Raw genomic sequence first — 26351 nt, 5'->3', positions numbered from 1 at the left:
CATAAGATATCAAATAGCTCTTTCTCCAACTATACCAGTATTTGCTGGTAAATGAACATGAAAACCTTAAAGCCCTTGACTCTTCCGAATCCTCCAGGCCAACATATGCAGACTTCTCCTACTTGCCAGAGGAAAGCAGTGTCCCCTTCCCTGGAAATCATACAACAAACTTATGAGGCAGGTACTTTACAAAATGACACTTGTTCTCCTCAACATCTTCTCCTCTTTCTCCTCCTCCTCCCCCTCCCCCTCTTCCCCGACTCCTTCTTCTTCTTCTTCTTTTTTTTAGAAACTTTATCTTTCGTCAACCTAATTCCATTTTAAGAGTTTGTGGAAGAACAGCTTAAGACCACTCAGTGATTATTCCTACCCATTCAGTAGCCTGAGCCATGGGAGCTGCAGACCAGTCTTCAGTGGCAGGCTGAGCACTCCAGTCTTCAGTGGGGAACTGCTGAATAGGCATAGAGGGCACCTGCATGCCTTTGGGCCAGTCCGCCACCTCGGGTTGAGCAGCAGTGAACTCAAGAGCTGGAGCTGTCCATTCACCCTGAAATTCCTGCTTGGTCACAGCCTTCTCTTCCTTTTCCATCTCTTCAGGATCTCTGTAGAAGTAGAGATCAGGCATGACCTCCCATGGGTGTTCACAGGAGATGCTGCCATGTGTGTGCAGAACTTCCTGGGTGAACATCCACCACATGACACCCACTGAGTGAGCTCCCTAATTGTTGCACAGAATGACAATGTCCATATAATGCAGAGGAGAGTGTGTTACACAGAGCAATGGCAGGCAGGTTAACGTAAGAGGCCTCTGTGGGAGCCTGGTGGTCAGTTCTGGGATCAGTAACCACCAGAAGTCTTGGCTCCCGGAAGGCTGCCTGGATCTGGTTAGTGAAGTTTCCAGGAGCAAAACAGCCAGCAAAAGAAGTTGCTCCAGTGGCAGCAGCAAACTTCAGCACAGCTCACTGGCCAGTATTGCTGGAGGCCATGACACTGACATCAGCTGGGTTTTCAATGGCAACAAGCTGCCAACAGAAGCTTCTCCCAGGTTCTCTTCAGATTTATGGTGTAGATGCTATCACTTTTCCTTTTGTAGATGTACTGTTCCATTTGGAAATCAAGGTGGGTGCCACCTAGGTGGGTTCCTACTGCAAGGAATTTGAGGACGTTCTCCTCCTTCAATTGCAGGAAATCAAAGGCTCCGGACATTGTGAAAGTTTCCCTTTAAGTTACAATGAGAATCCAGAACAACGCTGAACGGACGCCTGTCTGGGTAGCGTGGAAGGTTCAACATCTCTCCTTCTAATCCACATTCCTTTTAGGCTATGGAAAAGTACACTCTCCATTCTGGGAGATAACTTTCACAGAAAGAATTCCTGACCTGAGGATCCGGGGGAACATGGAGTGGATTTTGAGGGTATTGGACCAGGGTACATAATATAAAGCTGGATATGGTAGAATTAAATGACATGGAGAACTTGCCCATGACTTGGGATTTAAGCTTCTGGCAAGGATATCTGGACAACATCCTAGTACTTTGGCCAGAAAGGTCAATGGCTCTTTGAAGATTAGACTATTAATGGCTAATAAATGTAGTAGAGATACGAACTATCCTTGGCCATAGCATGGAGGAGAATATCAGAAGGCTCAAAGAGGTGGGAATGTTCGAATGGGTTTACTGTATAAAACCTGAGAACCCAACAATAATGTTCCCTAAGATGACCCAGAAGTGAGGCTTCTAATGAGGGAAATACTGACACCTTTGTGAAGCTCAGTGGGTAGCTACCCCTATAGGCAAGGGTTTGTGGTATTGATGCTGGCAAGGAACTGAGCTCTCTGGCATGAATGAGGATAATGAGATTTCAGAATAACAGAGACCAAATGGCTTTTCATAACAATTAGTGGCAAAGGAGATTTAACTACTGTAGCAGCAGCAAGACCATCATGGCAATCAAGGTATTTTTACACATAGGGATTTTGGCTATGCCTAATAAAACATGGTGTTCCTGGGAGTGAGAAAGACAGACAGCCAAATAAAATGTTACTTGACTTGTTTAATAAAGATATTTGAGAGCTGGTGTATAGCTATTGCAATGGACAATTGCAGTCCCTCACCCTGTTTTTAGATATGTCAGGTCATATACCAGAGCCTGTTAGAAGGGGAAGATGACTCTCTTTAAGGAAGGGCAATGCCACTACAACAAAAGACTTTAAGTGTTCCTTTCTATTTTTTCCTAAAAAGATCTGCAGCTGTTTTCCTGGGTAACTGCACTTGGGAAAGTGGATTATCCAGACTTCTCAAGGAAGGTGAAATATACAGTTCCTGAGCAGCCTCTAATAAGAGGTGACCTAAAACATATAATGGTCCTTCAATTATAACAGAGGCTTATAGAGATGAAGAGATGAATGGAATTTAGGCCCAAACCCATCTCAAAGTGGGTCCAAAGCATCCACAGATCTACCACGTGATTATTTCCCAGGTCCCTGAGTATATAATTGGGATAGATATACTTATCAGCTGGAAGAACCCTGTGCAGAAAGAGTTAATGTAGCAGGCTTAATACTCTATCTTTAGAAAGCTCTGCTTGCAAGATTGGCCCTTGGCTGTTATCTGAGAACTTGCATTTGGGGAGCATTTCCACTGTCTCTTACCATTGGCTTTCTTGGAATTCTGAATTCACAGATCCTAATCACCTAGATCTGACTCTAAGTGAAAATCTGATACTATCGTCTAAGGACCATTTCAGTTACAGCATGAGTTGTGCTAAACTGAAAGCAGCCACAGGCTCAATAAAGGGAACACAGACTCTGTGACTGTTGGAGATTTAGGATACCCTTTCACGGGGCCCTAAACAGTGAACATGGATGCTGGCTAGACCATCAGGAAAGGGCTTATTTTCTGATGGGGCCATCTGCAGTTGAGGTGTTTGGCTCCATGTTTCTGATAGAGAGAGATATACAGAGACTGGTTGAATTTCTAACTTGTGAGTACTGTGGAAAGCTGCAAGGTGGAGGAAGGCACATCACAGCAACTATGATCCCTCCACCCACTCCTGAAAGATCAAACTGTGGACCCCCAAAGGGTATGACCCACTGCTATTAACCTGTGTTCAGATTTCTAGATTGGCTGCAATTTGCATCAATGAACTGATAGTGTGACTCTATTTCCATCACCTTTTCCCTAGTACGCACATCTTATTAATGCAATTTGACTGTTAAATGCAACTATCCCTAGAAAGAGATTGATCTGTGTAAATCCATTTTGAAAACCTTTGAAAATTCAGCATATCATCATGACCAATTCCTTAACATCGTATGACTTTATGGTAAATTATATAAAAAATTTTTCTGTGAAAATGCTTTTGTTTCTCTTGCAAAAGATCTGGGTAAGAGTAGGGGATCACTAAAAATATATATACATATAAAGTTATAATTGTTGAATGGGACACACTGGTTTTTTAATAGTGAATAAAACACATCCTGGGCAGGCACAGAGAGTGAGCAGGACATTAATGATCTTTGTTTTTCAGAACTGTTCCTGGAAGCTTCCTTCTCCTCTTGAAGGAAAACTCCCTATGCTGCTTTTCCAAGCTGCTGTGAACATTCTGAATTCAAATGGACTGCTGAGCCCACAGTCTCACCTGACAGTGCTGACTGTGAGGCAGCAGATGGCTCCAGCTCCTGAACCCTCCACCCAGAACACTTCCAGATGCTGTCCACACATATGAGGTGGATGAACTGACAACTGTGCACAAGCAAAGCTGTTAGGAATTTACTGCCTTGGGAAGCCCCTTTGAAACCAAAAACTGAACTGAATTATTTGGACTGAACTGAGAATCCAGGAACAGAGGCCCCCACAGTTGGAGGCCATCTTGGAGTCTTTGTTAACCAGCACTGCCTAACTAACATATGTCCTGCTTAGGGTGCCCTAACAATGTAAACTTTCCGTTTCCAGAGGTATGACATGTGCCCTCTGGGACTGTATTTCTTCCATGTGTACCCTGACTATCATGACACCTGCCTCAGACCTACAAGGCATTTGTGTCAGCTTCAACTTACCAGCCAGAGTTGTACTGTGCCTGACTTGATGCCTTGGACCAGGTAAAAAGGTTACAACAAAAGCTGAAGCAGGAATATACCTGGCTTTCTAAGGTAGGCCTTTATGGTTCGTGGGATTTGTTTAACCAAATCTAGGACCCACAGAGGGCATAATTGAGGCCAGTATCGCATGTTGATCTCAACCTGCTACATGGGGTCTTACTGATAATAATCTTTTTGTAAAGACATCTTGGCCAATAAAAGGAATGGACTGTGCAGGAAAGACTTACCATAGCAGGCCTAAGACTGCTATCCTTAGAAAGGCCTGCTTGTAAGGTTGGCCCTTTGTTGGCATCTGGGACTTGGATATTTGAGGAGTGTTCCCAACATTTCATAACTGATAAAGGTGGTTTACTGTGCCTAAACTGTATACAAAAGCAATGTAGTTCATTATGCTAGGCAGGGGATGCCCATGTGTCCAGCACACAATAAAACCCCTGGATTTCAGGTAAGCTTCCCTGGTAGATAACACTTCATACATGTTGTTTCAATCTGATGGTAGAATAATTAAGCACATTCTCTGTGAATCCAAGGGAAGCGGACTCTTAGAAACTTCAGTCTATTTTCTTCCAGATTTTGTTTGAGGCACCTTTTCCCTTTGCTGATTTTTCTTTGTATGCTTTTACTGTATCCTTTTACATACTCACAGTCATGAATAGGACTATATGCGGAGTCTCATGAGTCTTTCTAGCAAATCACCAGACCTGGGGATGGTCTTAGAAACCTTCAATATCAAACCTTTTATTTGTTCTCTGACTGGTAGGGTAAGAAACATTACAGTGGAAAACCTGAAATTTCCCTTTCCCTAGCCAAGATAATAAATCACAAGTAACACTGCATCCTAATTTCAGAGATTAGCACGACATCCTAAAATTTAAAGTATGCAGAGGTGATAATCTCCAACATATCCTCATTTAATTCACCTGTTCACCCCCCGGCAAAAACTGGATGGAGGACTTCCCTGGTGGCACACTGGTTAAGAATCCACCTGCCAATGCAGGGGACACGAGTTTGATCCCTGGTCCAGGAAAATCTCACGTGCCACGGAGCAACTAAGCCTGTGTGTCACAACTACTGAGCCTGCATTCTAGAGTCCTCGAGCCACAACCACTGAAGCCCATGCACCTGGAGGCTGTGCTTTGAAACAAGAGAAGCCACTACAATGAGAAGCTCACCCACAACGAAGAGTAGCCTCCACTCGCCACAACTAGAGAAAGGCCGCATGCAGCAATGAAGACTCGACACAGCCAACAGAAATACATAATTAAATTTATTAAAACAAAACAAAACTGGATGGATTATAGCAATGACAATGGACTGCAATTTACTTGATTAATTGGCAGCTCCAATTACAACTGCCAGACCAGTGGTTATCTTTACTGGAGTAGATCAGTACAACCTTTAGCACTTGGTAGGTGGCTATTTTTCTGGTGAATGCACTCAAACTCCACCAGTGAATAAAATCAAAAGCAACTCATCTCATAACAGGGCAGCAGAATACATTCACTGTCTTGCCCCAGACCTCTTTCCCTTTCTTTTGTAACATACTCCACAAAGACCTCAACACTGCACATTCTGCAGAACATAATGTTAGACTACCATATTGATGACATCATGCTAATTGAACCTAATGAGCAGTAAATGAAAAAGACCCTAGATGGCCTAGCAGGACACATGCATGTCAAGAGAAAAACATTAACCCCATGAAGATTCAGGGGCCTGCCCCATTAGTGATGATTCTAGGGGTCTGGGGCATGCCAGGAAATCTACCCCCTGAGGTAAAATGCAAGTTATCTCTTGCATCTCTCACCACTAAAAAAGAGGCACTGTCTTTGAGGACCTCTTTGGATTTTAGAGACAGCATATACCATATTTGGAACTCAAAATGCTTCCAGGTTTGAGCAGGGCCTGGAGTAAGAAAAAGATACATAGCAGGTTGAAACTATAATACTAGCCAATCTGATGTGATCTAGTCAATCTTATGTTGCTAGAAATGCCAATGGTGGATAAGGATGCTGTGTGGAGTTTCCAGGAAGCCACAGGAGGAGAATTATAGTGCAAATCTTATAGGGCAGATCCATGCCTTCTATAGCAGATAACTCCTGTGTGTTTATAAATAGATGCTGTCATGCTCCAGAGCCCTAGTAGAGACTGAGTGGCTGACTATGGGACACCAAATGATCATCATGCCATAAGAGCTGCTCACCGTGGGCTTGGTATCATCGGAGCCACTAAATCATAAGGTTAGGTAGATATAGGAGCTGAGCAGTGGCAAATGAATTGGCTGGTTGGTTCAGCACCTGGGAGGAATTATATAATTATATTATTAGAGACAAGAAAACTGACTTACTGGATATATATAAAACATATATATAAAGTATCAAGTTCAGCAAGTACAGAGTGCATATTATTTTCTAAATAATTTACAAAAATTGACTATACTGTATGTAAAAGAAGCTTCAACAAATAGCCAAAGATGAAAGTTATATGAGCATATTATCTGACCACAATGGAATTAAGCTAGAAATCTGTAACAAAAAGATGTTCAGGATATCCCAAGTTTGAAAATTTTAAAATTCAGTTCAAAATACCTTATCAGTCAAAGTAAGCATCACACTACAATTAGAAGCTATTTTGAACTGAATTATTTTGATATAACAAAACATAAGGATGCAATTAAGTAGTATTTAGAGAAAAGACAATAGCCTTGAATAAATATTTAGAGGAAGGAAAAGGCTAAAGGTTAAAAAGTTAACTATCCTTCTCAAGAATGAGAAAAACAAAAGACAATAAACCCCAAGGAGGACAAGGAAGAAAATAAGAATTAATAAAATAGTAAACAAATATTCAAGAGAGAGAATCAAAATATCTAAAAGTTGATTCTTTGAAATATTAATAAAATTGACAAATCTCTGGCAATATACAAGAAAACTAGAGGGAAGGCACAAATAACCAATATCAGAAATTTAAAGGGGAATAGCAATTAAAGTATTGTAGACATAGACAATAAAAAAGTAATAATAACATACTATACACAAGGCTATGCCAGTAAGTTAAAATTTTATTTGGAACAAATTCCTAGAAATAATAAATTAACCAAACTGATTCTTCAAGATTAGAAAAAACAAATGTATGATAACTATCAAGTAAGTTTAAATTAGGGACCAGCTGGCTGTGAGTAGCACCAAAAATTCAAGGAAGAAATAATTCCAACCTTATACAAAAACTACCATAGAATAGAAAAAAAGGGAGAACACTTTGTAAAAATGTTTAGCATAACCCTGATATCAAGAAAGGAAAATTAAAAGCAGTATCACTCACTGACATAAAGTAAAAGAGAAAAAAAATCACACTAATTTTTAGACAGAAAAAGAATTTGATAAAATTCTGTTTATAATGGGGGGAAAATCTCCTTAAACTAGAAATAAAACTTCCTTAATCTTTAAATGATATGAAAATATTTACAGCAAAACACATTGTGAAATGTTAAAAAGAGTTTAGTAAAGTTGCTGTGCCAAGACCAGCTCGGCAACCTGGGGCGAATGACGGGTGTCGCAAAGCATAAGGAAACAGAAAGACAGATTTAAGAGAAAGATGGGACCGGGGGACTCAAGACCTCTAGGATCAAGAGCCCTGCTGATTCATTCCACTTTGCTTTTATTGAGCTTGCCGCATTCAGGAAGTAAGATAGCATAAGGTTCCCACACTCCCAGTTACATCCCACAATCAATGTTTTCTTTGAAGTAACCAAATTTCTCTTTGTACAAAGGGCCTCACATGATTGGGGGCAGTGATCTTTTGCAAGAACAGCAGAAGAACAATCAGTGCATGTGCAAGCAGCTTTCTAACTTGCACTGACCTGGCTTTCCTAAGTCCGCACCCCTCGCTCCTCCGCTGCACAAACAGGAGGTTCTGCACCCAGTTGCTCGCCCAAGTACTTAAGTTACTTTTAGCCATATTTTCTGTTACATTTTCAAGGCTTCAGAAAAACATCTGAATGTTTTCCCACATTGCTGAATTTGAAAAGTCAATATAAAATCAGTATATTTTATAAACCAGTAAACAGAAATAGACATTTTAAAGATAGAATTTATAATAAAAAAAAAATCAAGTGGCTAGGAATAAGACTACTCAAGTATAAGGCCTCTATGGAGAAAGTACATGACTTTGTGAAGAGGCACTAAGATGACTTCTATAAATGGAGAAATATATGATGTTCCTGAATTGGAAGATTCAGTGTTTTAAAGTTATCAATTCTCTTCTCCCCCAGGACAACATTACTTTAAACGTCGCAACATTACTTTAACATTACTTTAAAATTCATATGAAAAAATAAAACAAGAGCTAGGAAACTTCTTTAGAAAAAAGGTAGGATTAAAAATTTGCCTTACTTATTATTGACATTATAAAGCTATATTAATCAAGATAGTCTGTTATTGGTGCACAGGCAGAAAATCTGACAAATGTAACAGATTAGGGAGGTCAAAAATAGAATGTTGGAGTACTACAGAGATGGCAATTCAGAATGTTAGTCTGCTCAGGCTCCTCTAACAAAATACCATAGACTGGCGGCTTAAACAACATATATTTCTTTCTTTTTCATAATTCTGGAGGCTGCGAAGTCAAAGATCAAGGTACCAGCAGTTGGTTTCTTAATGATGGTCTTCTTCCTGGCTTGCGGCCTGTAACCTTCTCACTGTATGTGTGTATGGTGGAAATAAGCAGCTCTAGTATTTCTTCTTCTTATAAAAGCACTAATCCTATCATGGCCTCCACCCTCATGACTTCATCTAAACCTTTATCTAAACCCAAAGGGGGCTTTCTAGGTGGCGCAGTGGTTAAGAAACCACCTGCCAATGCAGGGGACATAGGTCGATCCCTGCTCCAGGAAGATCCCACATGTCACAGAGCAACTAAGCCTGTGCTCTACAACTATTGAGCCTATGTGCCGCAACTACTGAAGCCTACGTGCCTAGAGCCTGTGCTCTGCAACAAGAGAAGCCATGGCAATGAGGAGCCCTCGCACCACAAAGAAAAGTAGCCCCCCACTCACCCGCTTGTGTGCAGCAATGAAGACCCAACACAGCCAATAAATGAATGAATTAACTAAAATAAACCCAAAGGCCCCATCTCCTAACACCATCAGAGTGGGGGCTAGGGCTTCAATATATGGACTAGGGTAGGGGGTGGGACACAAACATTCAGTTCATAACACACATCAATGGGAAAAGATGAAATGTTCAATTAAAAATGGTTATCCATACAGAAAAAGATTAAATTGGGTCAATTTAAAAATCAACTACAAATGGTTCTATGACTCAAATGTCAAAAGCAAAAACAAAACACAAAACAACGTTCAAGCTCTTAGTGGAAAATACAGGTAAGTGTATTTTAGACCTTGGGGTAGAAATAATTTCTTTAAAAAGACACTGACCATAGAATAAAAGATTAATACATCTGTAATAAAATCAAGAAATTTCATTCAACAATAGACATCTTAAAGATGTGAAAAGGTACAAACCAGGAAAGGATACTCACCATATATACACTGACAAAGAATTAATATCAAGAATATATGAATTGCTACAAACCAATATAAACAAAAATAACAACAGAAAAATGGTAAAAGATATGAACAAATATTTCACAGAAGAAACATATAACTAACAGACACACAAAGAGATGTTCTTTTGCTGTAATCAGAGAAATATAGATCAAAACCAAGATAAGGTAGTTTTCTTACACACAGTTGTTTGACAAAAATTTAAAAGCCTGACAATGCCGAGCGTTGGAAAGCAGGCCTATATATTGCAAGTGCGTATAAAAATCAGCACAACTACTTTGCAAAATAGTTGAATATTATCTATTAAATTTAACAATTACTCCTAGATAAATACTTGAGAGTTCCAGAATTTCTATTCCTAGTTATAGATCCGAAAGAAATTCTTGCACATTTACATCAGGAGGTATATATAAGAATGTTTATATTGACAGTGGGCAACAGGAGCAAAAATCAGGAAACAATCCATATGCCTTTCAACTAAATGAATAAACTATGGCATATTCACAAAATAGAATGTTTTACAGCAGTCTAAACAAATGAATTACAGTAACACAAGATTACTGGATTTTAACAATAAATATTAAGAGAAAAAGTACCAAAGTATCACACACAGTATTTTACACTTACTATAAAATTTAAAACAACTAGAAAAATATATGTGGGAGTAACATATGATACAAAAAAAAAATTCAAAGGAGCAGAGGACAATGCACATAGAAATCAGAATGATGGAGTTATATGTAATGAGGTGGATAGACCTAGAGTCTGTCACACAGAGTGAAGTAAGTCAGAAAGAGAAAGACAAATATTGTATGCTAACTCACATATACGGAATCTAAAAATGGTACTGATGAACTCAGTGACAAGAACAAGGACGCAGATGCAGAGAATGGACTGGAGAACTTGAGGTTTGGGGGGGCGGGGGGTGAAGGGGAAGCTGAGACGAAGCGAGAGAGTAGCACAGACATATATATACTATCAACTGTAAAATAGATAGCCAGTGGGAAGTTGTTGTATAACAAAGGGAGTCCAACTCGAGGATGGAAGATGCCTTAGAGGACTGGGACCGGGAGGGTGGGGGGGTCTCGAGGGAGGGTGGGGGGGGAGTCGAGGGAGGGAGGGAATACGGGGATATGTGTATAAAAACAGATGATTGAACTTGGTATACCCCCCAAAAAATAATAAATAAATAAAATTAAAAAAAAAAGAAATCAGAATGATAATTATCTTCATTTGGTGGGGGCCAGGAAGAGGTAGGAGGGACTATTTGTATGATTAGATTTATATTACTACCAAGGTCCTGGCATTTGAGGGGAGGTGCTGTGTTCACAAATTCTTATTACTATTTCGGTAGATTACATACATAGATATACAGCTTAATGATTTTGGATAGGTAAGTAAATATACAATGCAGGTCAGGCATGGACTAATGACAGTTTATCATAATTCAATTCTGTGAACTTGAGGTCCAACAGAATAAAAATAAAACAAAACAGCACATGTGATAGAATATAAAGCACACAGAATAACCAATGAAGTATTCTTGCCAAAAATGTTAACGCTCAACCAAGCCTTTAGACCTTCTCTCAAGGAGTGAAAGTCCTGAAACCTAGGAGCCTTCCTATCTAGTTCTTCACAGTAACAGAACAGAACAGAATCAATCTGGAGGAAAAGCGCTTGGATATAGTGCAAGGCTCTTACCGACGTGGATCAGCTTTGACTCCAGACGACAAAGAGAAATGGAGAGGCAAGCATAAAAACAGAAGCAGAGAATAGAAAAATAAAGAGCAGTGTGTGCTAAAATCCTCAATCCATTACATAAGAAAGACAGTAATGGCACCGCGGCAGCCTCTGGATTCAGAACCGAGGACTAATCCTGCTGCACGGCCTCTTCGTGACCAAATGGGAACCTGAGTCCAAGAAGATCCGCGTATCTAGTGCTAACGACACAGAGAAGGCTTTTTGTGGGCAGTATCACCAAGTACCTAGATCTGGAACCCAGAGCACGACAGTCTGCCATCCATCGGAAGGCAGAAAGAAGTCTTTGCTCCGAATGCACAAAAGAATCATTTGTAAATCAATGATAAAGATGTGGTGTACACACACACACACACACACACACACACACACACACACACACACACACTAGAATATTACTCAGCCATAAAAGAGAATGAAACAATGCCTTTTGTAGCAACATGGATGGACTCAGAGTTTATCATATTAAGTGAAGTCAGACAAAGACATATCATATGATATCACTTATTTGTGGAATCTAAAAAAATGACACAAATGAACTTATTTACAAGACAGAAATAGACTCAGATTTATGGTGACCAAAAGGGAATGGGGAGGGATAAATTAGGATTTGGAGATTAACATATACACACTACTGCATATAAAATTGGTGAAAAACAAGAACCTACTGTATAGCACAGGGAACTATACTCAATATCTTGTAATAACCTATAGTGGAAAAGAATCTGAAAAAAATATATATATAGTGTATAACTGAATCACTTTGCTGTACACTTTAAACTAACACAACATTGTAAATTAACTACACTTCAATAAAAAATAATTTTTTAAAAGTTGAGGGACAAATTATACTATGTGGAAGTTAAGTTTAAAATAAAGCAAGGCATCAGAAATATGGAGTTGACCAATTTAAATCTTAGAAATAAATATCATCTCACCTCAAAAATAAATAAATAAGTAGTAACCTGTGAGGTGATGGACATTAACCTTACTGTCATAATCATTTCACAATAAACACATATATCAAACCATCACACTGTACACCTTAAACATGCACAATATTATTTGTCAATTATATCTCAATAAATTTGGGAGGAAAAAAGACAGAAATACCATGGAACTAATTTAAAGAACAGAAAGAAGCTACAATATGAAAAAAAAACAATTAAGGAAAAGATTTTACACACACATCACTGATTTTACACACACACACACACACATACAATTTGGATTCTATTTTTTGTTCTAAATTGTAATCTAGAATATCACTCTTCTGACTGTAAAACAAACATCTAGACCATCATATCCTTGAGAACAGAAAGCAGACCATTAGGGCTTCCCTGGTGGTGCAGTGGTTAAGAATCCACCTGCCAATGCAGGGTACAAGGGTAGATCCCACATGCCTAGGAGCAACTAAGCCTGTGCTCTACAATTACTGAGCCTGCGCTCCAGAGCCCAAGAGCCACAACTACTGAAGCTCGTGCGACCAGAGCCCGTGCTCCCCAACAAGAGAAACCACCACTGCAATAAGAAGCCCATGCGCAGCAATGAAGACCCAATGCAGCCAATAAATAATAAATAAATAAATAAATAAATAAATAAATAAAATTAAAAAAAAAAGAAAGCAGACCATTAATATCTGAATACCCAGAGCTCAATACAGTATACTGTAAATGGTGTAAGTTCAATAAGTATTTTTATTTAGGTAAATAATTTAATGATAGAACACTCAAATTTCTTTAAACACAATATTTCAAGTTACCATATTTTTGTCTGAGTATAGATCTGAAGTGGTACAAATTGTACGTAAATATTGAACCATGAATTAAGCAAAAAGAGTGGAAAACAATTCTTCTGATTTAGGTTTCAATTCTTTATTCCCACTCAACTCTTGCTTGCCTCAAATGATTTCTATTGAAGATATTTAGTTAAACCTTTAATGGACAACATGTGAAAAGGTCCATTGACAATAGGGCTAATTGAGATGAGCTCATGGGTGCTGGGCAGGTAGCCTGCAGACTCTGAAAGGTCCACTTCCTGCCAAAGCCATTCCTGTTCTCTTTTCTGCTTTAATCCAGACCTGCTTGAATGAAGCCCACTAAGTAGCTACTGACCACTTATGTATGTAATATATAATTTAAATATATAAATAACTTATAAGTAGAAAAATGGTGTTCTTTTAAACAAAAAGCAAATGGGAGACCAGTCATTGCTCTGGAGCACACGAGGCATGACACTGAGCGTCCCCTCCCCAAATGTCTGCCACAGCCCCCATTTGTCAACATCCATCACCCCGACCCTCTTGCCTCTGGCAATATGGCTAGATGTAGAGACTTCACAGATAGCAAAAAGCCGAAGGAAACGGGATTCCATACCAGATGTACATTCCGCCAGCAGAGACTGACACAATGCTATGGACGATCATTAACACTGAGAGCCTGCCTGCTTTCAGCTTTACAGGCTGCTTAAGAACACTTCTTACTGAGAGAGATTCTGCTGGTCTTGGATCAGCACAGAATGATGAAGCTTACTATAGCAACAATGACCCTCTTACACCATAGGGAAAAGAACAGGTACACACGTACATGGGGATCAGATGAACTGTTTCTTTGTTTGTTTGGAGTTTTTGTCAGTGCCTGTATACATACACATGGTATACTTTAATAAAGCTGCATTTCTTATGTTTCATTGCTTTGTAAAGTCACATCCTATATACAGTCATCAATAAAATTCACAGATGGCCAGTATGGAATTTAGAAGTTTCCAATGCTGTAAAAAAATGACGAGGAGTTATGGACCCTCAGGTAAACTTCAGGATGTGTCAGCCCTAAAATTAATTACTGTGGACTGCAAGCACTAAGTTCTGTCTATTTGAGAAAAGAGGACTTCATCCACTGGTAATGTCACCTGATAACCATCAGGGAAAAAAAGTTCTCATGGCTTTGGCACTCTCTGTTCCCTGGAAGGGTTTCTGACTGGTGGAGGCAGAAAGGACAATGAATGATCCAAATGGGATCACAACCCCTAAATGGGCCAACAGTACATCCTGGAATCCTATCCAGGCCAGGACCCTGAGACTGGAAGCTAAAGAATTGTTGTCAACTACATGGGTCTTCATCAAAACACAGAGACACAGCCTATCCCTCAGCCCTTCCTCAGTCTAAAGTAGAGCAGAGGCAAAGCTCTTTGGGAGAGGAGAGGAAGGAAATTTGGTACAGACAAAGGCCAGGCTACTTTCCAGAGGCCTAATGCTCTAGGCCACACCTAACTAAGAGTGTGGAACATGATCCCACTTTGAAAATGAATAGCAGTATTTTAAGAGTAGAGCATCTTGGGAAAATCCAGGATGCCTACTCTGAAACTTTAACCCCAGAATGTGGAAGCCACATCAGTATGCAAGTATATTCTCCTCTTAAAAATCTAGATGAGAAAAAAAGATGAAATCGTGCCATTTGCAACAACATGGATGGACCTTGAGGGTATTATGCTAAGTGAAATAAGTCAGACAGAGAAAGACAAATACCATATGATTTCACTCATATATGGAATATGAAAAACTAATAAAGAAACAAAACCCAAAATAAATGAACAAATCAAAACCAAATAAAACAAACACGTAATTACAGAGAACAGAGCAGAGATTGTCAGAGGGGGAGGTGAAGGAGGAAGACAAAGTGGATAAAGGGGATCAGTTGTTTTGGTGGTGGGTGAAAAATAAATTTTTGGTGGTAAGCACATTATAGGGTATACAGAAGTAGAAATACAATGCTATAAATTAATGTTACCTCAATTAAAAAACAAATCATTGTAAATGCAAAAAGATGTAGATGGATATTTTGGTTTTCAAGCACCACACAAAAACTTTTAAAAAACTTTAATTGGCTAGTATAGTGCATATGGTAAGCAGAATTTTAAAGAGATCCTACATCTTGAGTGGATTAAGCAATCATTTATAACCATTTTCATGAAACATGCTTAACTCGGTTTTTCTGGTGGCATAAGATTAAATATGGAAACCAAACTGTGTTTCACTCACAACACATAACCAACCAAACTGCATGTACATGTGCAGATGTATGCAAAAGCCTTAATACAACTGTATTTAGCTTTTCAGATTAGGCACATACGGCCACCCACTCACTCTGTATACCTCACCAAACACAAGAGCAGCAACTTTTCTATTTCAATACAATTATGGGCAGAAATTATATGATATAAAATAGAGGTTCTTCCAAAAAGTTTAAGATTTAGCGTATAAGAAGGGAAGACAAAAACAAAGTTCCCATGAAGTCAAAAATAATAATACCACATTGGTCTAGTGCTCCGTGAAACTCTGAGTTAAATTATAGTCCTCAGAGGCGTGTACTTGGATCCGGATTCACCAAGGCACTTCAGTATGCTTCAAACTGGCTCATCATCACCTTCCTGCTGTATTCATAAGCTAAAAACAGTGCCGCATTGGCGGGGAATGCTCGAATCAAAGTCGCTTTCAGACCAGAATATAAAGCTGCTATTCCTTCGTTTTTCACAACACTTAAAAGAGTTCTGATAAATCCTGCCTGTTTTCCAAACATGGAAAGAACCTGAATCCTGGATTTGATACAATCCACTGGGTATATGACAAGCCAAAGGCAAATTCCAGCAATTCCACCACTTAACATCAAGGGCACAGGGCCTAGTTCATCTTTTGATCCCCCCGAAGCAAAAAACGATCGGCTCAGTTCATAGCCACCAAAGAAGAAGAAATAGCCTGGTACTACTTGAAACAGAGTGCTCGTGAGACCATGGTAGAAGCCCAAGGGGCCATCCTTTCTAAGGATACTCTTCACGACAGAGCAAACTGTATTATGGCCTTTTGCTATCCTCCCTGACATCTCCAGCTCGTGCATGGTCTGCAGCCGGCACTTCACGAGCTCAGTGGGGCACAGGGCCAGCGCAGCAAACGCGGAGGCGAGGGAACCGGCGGCAGCAGTCTGCAGATCATTCAGCTTCGCCTGCTTGTCCAGCCCAACCACTTTCCTCACGAACTGTTGGCAGAAGCCGTAGCACATGAAGAGGACAGAGTTCTCGGCGACGTAGGCCATCAGCGCCGGGCCGGTGCCTTTGTAGAAGCCCCGCAAGCCCACCTGGGAGTACGTCTTCAGGCCACAGTCGGCGAGGCCCTTGTACAGGCCGGGGAACGTCTGCATCTTCACTTTCATGGTGTCGAAGGGCTGCCCGGTCAGGACGCATGCTGTGCCCCCGAGAGCCCCGGCGGTGAGGTCGATGGCGGCTTGGGCCGCAGGACTGGATTTCATGTTCGCCCACTCACCTGCCGGTGTCCGCGGAAGGCAACTCTCTGGGGCTTAGGCCGGGTGTCCTGTGTTTCGCCGCCTGCTCGTGGCGCTCTCTCCCCCGCGGGAGAAGCCGCTTCACCCCAGACGAGGCCGCGGGCCGCCCTCCCCGCGCATGGGAATAACCCCCGGCCGGCGGCTCGGCGCGCGCCTCTCCTCGCGCCCTGCGGCCGCCGCGCCCAGGCCCCCGAGCCTCCCGCCGCCCGGCAGTGCGAGCGCCGCGGGCCCGCGGGCGGACTAGATAAACACGGAAGGAATTCCAATACAGCAATAGAAAGCTAGCGGGTAAATTCCTGCGTTTACGGCAGACACTCTAGGCGCTGCTGCGACGAGGGGGTGGGGGGTAAAAAACGCCTTCCTACACGGCCAGACCCCCCACCTCCCGCCTTCCCTACTCCCCAGAGCAAAATGGAAGGTGTTCCCAGTTGATCGCGCCCGGAGTCAAAGGGTCAATCTACAGAGACAAAGGTTTGAAATAGGGAAAGCAAACAAACACTTGGGGGGTTTTACCTGACAATCGGTGGCTCCTTTGGGTCAGAAAACCCTTAATCGGCTCCGGAGAGGAATGGCGGCTGCACAAAGGTGCCGGCCGCCGCGCCTCTCCAGGTTTCGCTCTTTGTTCGCCGGGGTCGCCAGGGGAGGCCTGAGGCGGGCAGATCCCCAGTTTCGTGGCAGTGTCCCGAGGATCGTGGCCTGCAGCCCTGCGAGCTGGTGGGACGCAGAGCCCTCATTATTTCTAGAGGTGGGACACGACCTTGTACAATCGGGTTGGAAAACAGATATTTATACATAGGTAAGAAACAGTAGAAAAGACCTGTGTAGCTTCAGCGCTCTGTGTGTGCTGAGTTTCGTGGTTCTTGTTGAGGAGCCATGCACCTTTATGCAGCAGAAGTTCTGGATATAATTGACCGCAGGCCTAGTAGGCACGATGTGGTTTGGGGCATCAGTGAGGGTACCACTATCAGAACACAATTTTTCCTCCCAGATGCTTATAATTCCAGCGTTGGAACGAATTCTCGGAAAGTTTACATTCTAAGCCCTAGGCGGTATTTTACTTTGGGGGTAAAAACAAAATGAGGGAGGAAACATAAAGTATGCTAAAATGATTCTTTCATTTAGAAAGCTTTCCTTGTCTGATTCTCTGGCTATCAGTTAATATTTAAAAGTGAGGCACCTAAAAGCGCTTTGTGCATGGATAGTGTTTGACAACAGGTAGACTTCACTGCAGCAGTAACTAGTGACTTGGCCTTTTTTTGGAGAGTGCCCAAATGTATCCGGATTTCTTTTCTCTGGTACCACATGGTTTCTCCAGAGAATAATCTTCCAGTGTTGACTGTGTGTGGGTCTGTGCGTGTTTGCGGGGAGAGAGTGGGAGAGTGTTGGAGCTGGCGGTGTATGCTTTGGGTACTGATTTCATGAGACCAAGATGGGAGAGGAGCATTCACATCCTGCAGTCAGAAAACAAACTTTCACACAGTTGCCTTGTTCAGTGCTATGGATCCTCAGCCTTCACCTGTGTCTGCTTTCTCTGAGTTTGAGCCTTCTCTTGTTCAATTCACCCAGAAAATAATCTTCCCTCTGTGGGATGGGTAAGGAAGAGTCCTCTGGCTTCCTCAAGTGAGACAAGGGTCCTGGACATTCAACAGCTCTGAGCACAGACTTTTATTATTATTATTTTGGCAGTACCACATGGCATGCAGGGTCTTAGGTCCCTGACTAGGGATCGAACCTGTGCCCCCTGCAGTGGGGGCCTGGAGTCCTAACTACTGGACTGCCAGGGAAGTCCCTGAACACAGACTTTAATGAGTCCTGTGTCTAGCCTCACACCTCCTCTCTTCTTTGGAAACTGCCTGCAGAAACTGAGTCTCACAGTATCTGTATCAAGTGGGTTTGTTTCTCCTTGGTATATCTCCTTGCAGACATTTAGCATGTAACTTTCTGTGATCTCTGAATTAATTTATCATTTCTTCATCTGCTTTGGCCTTCTGAAAACAGATGGACATCTCTCATCCACTGTTGTCTCATCTCCTATTTTCCCTGACCTTGGGGGTTACTGTTATATTAGCAGGTTATTTGACAGAAAAAAGAGATTGCTGAGAACAATGTGCCATTTTAAACTAGAAAAAAATTTTTAATCTTTCTTATGAGTGTTTTTAAAAAATGTTTTGGTTTTTTAAAACTGTCAATTACATATGGTGGTTTATTTTTTAGAAGCATATACTGAGTTTTTACAAACACAAGAGATGCAGGATACAGCAATAAATCAACTGCTTTTGCATTAAGTTCATATAAGTATTATGTTTTAGAGAAACCAAATTAGTAATCAGCACCAGGGATCATGAGGGAATTAGCAGGGAAATGGTCTGTAACTTCATTGAATTGTCAGACATAGTTGTACAGATAGTACACAGAGCTCAAGTCCCGTGAAATATTTTTAAACAGCTGGACTTGGAGCAAACATGCCCCAGCATATACTATAACACTGCCCAAGACAATAGGTGGTCTTAACCATCTGAAACCATTTTTTCCTAATCCTAATGTAATCAAAGATTATGCTTTTATTTTTTTAATAAATAAATTTATTTATTTATTGGCTGTATTGGGTCTTTGTTGCTGCACACGGGCCTTCTGTAGTTGTGGCTAGCGGGCTCCTCATTGCAGTGGCCTCTCTTGTTACAGAGCACAGGCTCTATGTACACAGGCTTCAGCAGGTGCAGCACACAGGCTCAATAGTTGTGGTGCATGGGCTTAGTTGCTCTGTGGCATGTGGCATCTTCCTGGAGCAGGGATCGAACCTGTGTCCCCTGCATTGGCAGGCGGATTCTTAACCATTGCACCACTTAGGAAATCCCAATGCTTCTGTTTTAAATTTAAGCACATGTACTCCCAAGCATACATGGAAAATAACGGCAAAGGAACTTCCAAATTTTTGGTGAAGACCACTACCCTTAACAAGATGCACACTCACAAGTTTCCTAGCAATCCAACTGAGAAGCCAGATATGATTACCAGAGAAAATAAGGTTTGAGCTGAGGGCTGAGTGACAAAAAGCTAGCCATGAGAATACCTGGATACTCTCCCAGGGAAAGGGAAATGTAAATGCAATGTAAATAAAGCTCTGTAGCATTAAAGAGCTGGGCACCTGAAATATAGAAAGGCGGCCAATATACCAGCTGTGTGGTGAGCAGTCTTCCTAGTCTGTGTTTTCACACATACTTCTTACTAGGTAATAAAAGATAAAAAGCAGAGTTCAAGACACCATCCTTCAGAGACATGATCTGTCACAACTTGTCCCAATTTTTCATCTCAAACATTTGATCTACAAATTCAAAATGTCCGGCTTCATGACATTTAGAACTGAACATGAAGATATCATTTACCTAATCTATAGATATAATGCAAAATAGAGGCCACATTAACAGCACTGCAGCATTGTGTAATAGTAAATTTAAAATGGAACAACCTAAGTGACCGGCAATTGGGGAGTGAATAAAATTAAGAATTTGTAAAATTTCTGCATTGCTTAAAATTTTCAGTGAGTTTTTTCTTATAATATTTTAAAACACTAATTTAAAAAAGTTCAACTTTTGTTCATGAACTCAGAAATATTCAAAACTGTAGCCCAACTATACATCACACTCATCAGACAAGGGAGTGGTGAGAAAAGTGAGTCTTTTTTGGTAACTTTGGATTTACCTGAAGGGAGGTGGATCCCAATTTTCTTCAGTTAAGTTTTTCTCTTTTGAAATTTATATAACAGATAATTACTCTTCATTATGGAGGTTTTAATATTTATGCAAAGCCAAGCCATAAATAAATCAAATAAAAAACAAAGCTACAGGAGCAGTTTGCTTATGCTAGAGATGTATCTGAAGCACTTTGTTTCTGCTGTAATTTATAAACTTTGATTTAGAATGATTCTTTGAGATCAGTTAACCACATTTAAAACAGCTTTCTTTATATACTTTTCTACCATTTTGACCACACTTTAATTCAAATTTTTAATCCCTGTTATTTTCAGACCCTAGTAAACAGGCAATAATAGTTTGCTTTTATTCCAGGAATTATTTTAAGTCCTTTATATGTATCAACTCAATAGCCAACAACTCAGGGGCCCTGAAGTAGGTAGTATTATCACCTCCATTTTAGAGATGAGGAAACTGAGGCAAACAGATTAACTTACTTGCCAAGATCACTCAACTAGGTCACTGAACTAGGCTACAAACCCAGGCACTGTATCTCCTGACCTTACGATTTTAATCTCTTTACTCTTCCTTGGTAAGTTTATAGTGATTAACAAGGCAAAGTGCCTAATCTCAGTGAATTTACAGCCTAGTGAGGATATGAGCAATAGGTAACTTAGACTCTGGTATGACAGACGCATAAACTTATTTATCCCAGTAGATTAGAAAGGAAGAGGAATAATTAAACTCCTTGAAGAAAACATAAGTGAGCTCAGGATTGAAAATAAGAGAATGTGGTGAGATCAGGCTGGAAAAAAAAAAACTTAGGATGTTTTAGGAAGGTTTTTTATTTCCTAACCTCCAAATGGAGCAGATGGATTGGAAACATAATGCAAAGATGACACTTCCCAATTTCTTCGCCTCTGCTGCATTCCTTTTTCTTAAATTCTAACATAACTGCTTCTTTTCCTACAAAACAAAATCTAATTGGTCAGTCCATTAAACCCCACCAAGAAACCACATCAGAAGAGGATCTGATACCCATTACCCTTAAAAGAGCAAGACACATTATAAGGTGAAAATTACTTGCTTTTATTTATTGTGAAAACAACTTTAAGAAATGACTTGCAATTCAAAATGTGGAAAACTGCTTTGAATAGCTGGGAATAGCTAGAGCATGGGAAAACATATGCAAACAACCTTCCCTGCCTCCAGACTAGACTCTACTTATTTATCTCAGATGACATCAGAGTAGCAATGGCAGCCTCTGGTAAATGGAGAAACAGCAGGAACGTCCTACAGTGAAGCTGTGATTAATTACTAAGCTGAATTGTTCACTTCACTAATCCTACAACTTCCCTACATTTATCTGTCTATACACTCCTACTTCCTACAGGACAAACACCTAGCAAAGTGGTTCCAAAAGACAAATGAGATAGAAATTCACAGTTATATTTGTCTGTAAGACAAACCCAACAGAAGGCAGTGGAAGAAACTGGGAACTACTGCAAAGTTTTACTATCTAGTCCAGGTGATGAAAACAAAATTTTTCTTTCAATGCTGACCACTCTCAGGAATGAAATTAAGTATCAAAACCCTCCTCACTTCTCTAGGAGTGATTCCAGCTCTTCTTGCAAGGAGCTGAGCTGCTCCTTTTCTCGGTCTTCCTTTTGTTTCAGTTCATCCAGCACAGCTTGAAATCTGTTCTTAAGAGCCAGGTTTTCCACTTTCATGATGAGATCCTCCTGTCGCTTTGCCCTGTCCTGGGTTTCTTGGAGCTTGCCTTTCACATTATCAATCTGTTTCTGAATTCCCATAACCAGCTGATTGGTTCCCTGGTTTTCTTGGTGCTGTTCATCTGATTCATTTAGCTTGTCCTGTAGTTGCCTTTCCAGATCTTCCTCAGTGTCAATGATGTTTATATCTTCTTCGTCTTGATGCTGTGTCTCATCTTCATCTTCACTGCTGCTGCTGAGGTCATTGAATATCTCCCGAAGCTCATCATGTTCTAGTGAGTCATGGCCCTGCCTGTGGCCAGACATTCCTGGGGAAGAGATATCAAGGCCTTGATTTTCTGTTTCTTTTGTTTCATCTTCAGCAATTATCTCCCAACGGGTACTGACAGCTTCAGCATCTGTGCTCAGCAACCGCTTTACTTCTTTTTCCACATCTGGAGACTCAATATACTTCTTCTTTGCTGTCTTACGGAACCTTCTCTTTCTGACATTTTTTAGAGGCAGAGTAATTCCATGGTTCCAAACAAATTTTTTCTCTTTGTCCTTATCCTTTTTCTTGCTTGCTTTGGGATCGGTAGTGGCCACTGGTTCCTCCACAGGAGGATAGAGATCACCATCAACTGTAGAGACAAGCATCTGGCAGATATCAGCTGTCTTGTAAAACGTTTTTTTATCAATGGTTTTCAAACTTTCCATAACACACGGCAGATCTACCAATTTTGAGGCCAATGGGACCCGATCCACTCTGACAATTCCATGACGCCCATCAGGGTGTAACTCAATTGTCAGTCTGTCCTTCAGGTTGACATGGCCAGACTGTACCGCCCGCCTCACAGTAGAGGCATACTCCGGAGGTAGGCGTAAGATAAACTGGCTCTCTAGTTCATGAGGAGCATCATCTTTGCTCTTACTCATCTTTATTTCTTTGTGACTCACTTTTTTCTCTAATAACCACTTGTTGCACTAAAAAGTTCCAGATATTTCAACAGAAAGACCAGTTGTTTATAAATCGAAATCTTTAACTACAAAGAGTTCTAGGTAGAACATCAGCTAAGTGTCTATTTTGAATTAAGCCCCAAGTCTTTCTAAATATGCTGTAACTGAAAACCAGTCGTTACTGACACACTGCCTTATTCAGTTAGGTCCACTTAAATCTACTGGCTGCAATGCCGAGTTCCAACCTCTAGATGCCGCTGCAGGACAACGCAGAGAAAGCAAATGGCGGCTCCTACGGAATGATTTTCGGCACAGAAAGTACGGCTCAGCAAATACTCCCAATCCACAAACTCTCCCGGAACAAAGATATTCAAAAATCGGGGCGTAGTGGTCTCTCTTCGCCTCGGGTACTTACAATACAGTGACGGTTATAAATCCAGTTTTTCCGGACAGGAGCGAGCGGAAAAGGAAGCCACTCAGAGAAACGTGGCCGAGAGCCGAGCGTCTCCTTCCAGATTCCTTTGTTCGTCCCAGCACTTGGCAAAGCGATCCGCTACTGATTATCGGTGAAATGGCTCTGGACCGGCAAGGCGAAATCTCACCGAGAGCCGCAGCTCCGAATGCCAGATTCTGCAACTCCGCAGCCCAGCTGCCCTCCGTCCCAGCCTGCAGACCAAGAGGAGAAAGAAGTGCTACGTCACCGCGCAGGGCCGGAAGGTGGCTGTGAGTGACAGCACGCCTCGGGCGGAAGTGCGGGCTGCCCGAGCGCGCGCAGGCGCAACGCGCGATTACGTGATCCGGCGTGACTTGTAGTCTCGCGATAACTTGGCTTTAACGGGATGAAGATGACCGTGTTTCGTAAAGAGCTAATGGTTTGGAAGTATTTAGAGAAAATGGTTCTAAAAGAGACATAGATTGTCCCGCCCGCCTCCGTTAAGCCAGAGCTTTTACCGGATCGCCTTGGGGCCCGATACCTCCTAGGCTTCTGGGTGATTGCCGGAGTTAGGGCGTCCATGCAGAAACCGTGTTTGTTTCTGGAAATGTCGAAATCTTCACAGGCTATATTCAATCTGAGGCCGATAAAAGAATTCATAACTAACCATACTGTGGATTTTAAAGTGCCCAAATCAGTGGAGTGAGGATGTGCTGCCCACTATGTAATTCTAAGTCTGTGTTTGTTGATTTTGAAAATGTCCGTAGGGGCGCATGACTCGGGGTCTGTTCCTGTTTTGAAGACCGCCCTAAGGAAACAAGGATGATTCCTCTTAATAATGTGTTTGACGTAGATGTAAATGTGAACAGAGAAGGTAGTGTTCTTCTGGAGGCCCCTGTGCATTTAGGACAGTTGCCTTAAAGACGAATAGGCAACTATTCGTCTGATTAAAATCGAATATAATTGAAGTATTATTCCCTGCCACTCATTTGCCAGTAATTTTTAAATTAGTTTGGAATTTTAAAAATTCCACCTCTACTGTTTGGGTAACTTTTCTGCTTGCCTCTTCTTTAGGTGGTCAGGTATTCCTCAGCATGTATTTATAGTACTTCGGCCTAACTATGTAACAGTTTCCATTTATTCCTATTCATTTCCATTTATTTATTAATAGGATCAATTTGGTAGAGCATCAAGGTCATTAAAATTTCAATTTCTATTCTCTAAAATATTAACACCTGCATCTAAGTTTTAGAGTACTCAGGAAAATGTGATTAACATTTAGAAAATTTACTTTATTTTTTTGTGTTTATTGTCTCCCTCAGCTAAGATTGGAAGCTCCATGATAACCATGGGTCTAATATCGTGTTCATCCTGTCCCAGTGCCTAGTATCAAAACGTTAGAGATAAAAAATATTTGCTAATTGAATGAAACAATCCATCCAGAAAAAGCATAAATGTAATCTAAATCCTATAATAATTTGTAAGAGAAAATACATTTTTGTCACCTTAAAATGAGATAAAGCTGCTTTATATACATTTCTTCTCCAGTCAAGGACTGTCCCAGTTGTTATGAGGCAAGAGGTTTGCAAGTAGCATGTGTGAATGTGTCCTCTTTGGTTTCCTAGACTGATACTGTGCATCATGGGGTAGAATTTAAATGGCTTGGCAGCAGTGTGGTTTTTTATGTTAAGTTTGAGGGAAAATTATGCTGTTCCACATAATTGTACTTTAGTTCTTTGTTTTGTCATGTGTTGCAGAATGTTAGCTGATGCATATATAATTTCTAGGATGATCTATTTCCTCTTTTTGAAGCTGAAATTTTTCCAATGTGCTTGTCCCTTAATTGTACCTTATTTTACCTGTTTCATAGATATGAGTATAGCATGCTAGCCTCTGCATAATGCTTTGTTTAACCCTATAAAATGTGAGGCCATGCTTATACATCAAAATATTCCAAATACTGCTTTGCATCTTAATTGCCTATGAGTTTTATGATGCTCAAATGTCTTTATCACAGAAAATAACGAGATAAATTCTGGGCAATTCAGATTTGCCAAAATTATCATGTGTTTTAGTTATTAAACCTTGAAATGGAAGGTTTTCAGAGATAATTAAAAGGATCAACTGAAGTTTCCCCTAAAGTATCTACCTCCTTCAATCCTGAAACATAACATTTTCAGTTTTTGAGTTTAATACATTTTCGGAATACTTTTTTTTGAGGGGTAATTGCATTGATCCTAAAGCTAAGGGTACTGCCACATCACCATTACCTTACTGTCTATTGATAAATCCAGTTTTTTTAAATCAAATCCATTTGACATATAGAAACACGCTGAGTTGATGAAAGAATTACACTTCTATGGTTGTTCCATGGACTCTCTGTGATACTGGTGAATCAAAGATTTTAGGGGAGCAATAAATTCCCCAGTGTGGTAACAAGCCTCAAAGGGCTTCCTACCTGTGATAAAGGAGTATCACAGTCAGGCTAATGTTGTATGATTGAAAATTCCCTTTAATAAATTTTCAACTTCCTTAAATTGTGGAGGTTAAAAAAAACATGGGTTATGGGAGAAGCCTTGTTTATATTTTGGAGAAAATTATAGCAGTGAGGAAATAGCACATAACCCCCAAGATACACTTAAAAATTGGTCCAGCAGTATATAATCATAAAAAGCAGGTTAACTACACTGTAGCAGTCTCTTGTATCAAATAGGATGCTTTCTATTAAAAAACAAAAAAAAGACCAACCTAATTTACACTGGTTTAAACAATAAGAAAATGTGTTATCTCAAAAACCAGGTAGTCTAGAGCAGC

The 26351-nt window shown here is 40.6% G+C and overlaps 2 protein-coding genes and 1 pseudogene across 2 annotated transcripts; all 3 read right to left on the bottom strand.

Annotated features, from left to right (window-relative positions):
* Nucleotides 1-343: 343 nt before the first annotated feature.
* LOC130852160 (40S ribosomal protein SA-like) lies at nt 344-1206 on the bottom strand (annotated as a pseudogene).
* Nucleotides 1207-15807: 14601 nt separating this feature from the next.
* On the bottom strand, nt 15808-16713 carry LOC130852157 (mitochondrial ornithine transporter 2). The gene has a single exon (XM_057732921.1). It carries the CDS (start codon nt 16711-16713, stop codon nt 15808-15810), a length of 906 nt encoding a protein of 301 aa, XP_057588904.1.
* A 4792-nt stretch (nt 16714-21505) lies between these two features.
* Nucleotides 21506-23524, bottom strand: TAF7 (TATA-box binding protein associated factor 7). The gene has a single exon (XM_057732905.1). It carries the CDS (start codon nt 23081-23083, stop codon nt 22034-22036), a length of 1050 nt encoding a protein of 349 aa, XP_057588888.1. The 5' UTR covers nt 23084-23524; the 3' UTR covers nt 21506-22033.
* Between the last annotated feature and the right edge of the window lie 2827 nt (nt 23525-26351).

This window comes from Hippopotamus amphibius, chromosome 1 (genome assembly GCF_030028045.1).
Source record: "Hippopotamus amphibius kiboko isolate mHipAmp2 chromosome 1, mHipAmp2.hap2, whole genome shotgun sequence".
Classification (NCBI taxonomy): Eukaryota; Metazoa; Chordata; class Mammalia; order Artiodactyla; family Hippopotamidae; genus Hippopotamus; species Hippopotamus amphibius.
The sequence above is the reverse complement of the archived record's forward strand: the minus strand, read 5'-3'. Positions and strand labels throughout refer to the sequence as shown.

Bases quoted from the DNA above. Each gene is read 5' to 3' on its own strand.
- LOC130852157 (XM_057732921.1), bottom strand. From the start codon at position 16,713: ATGAAATCCAGTCCTGCGGCCCAAGCCGCCATCGACCTCACCGCCGGG.
- TAF7 (XM_057732905.1), bottom strand. From the start codon at position 23,083: ATGAGTAAGAGCAAAGATGATGCTCCTCATGAACTAGAGAGCCAGTTT.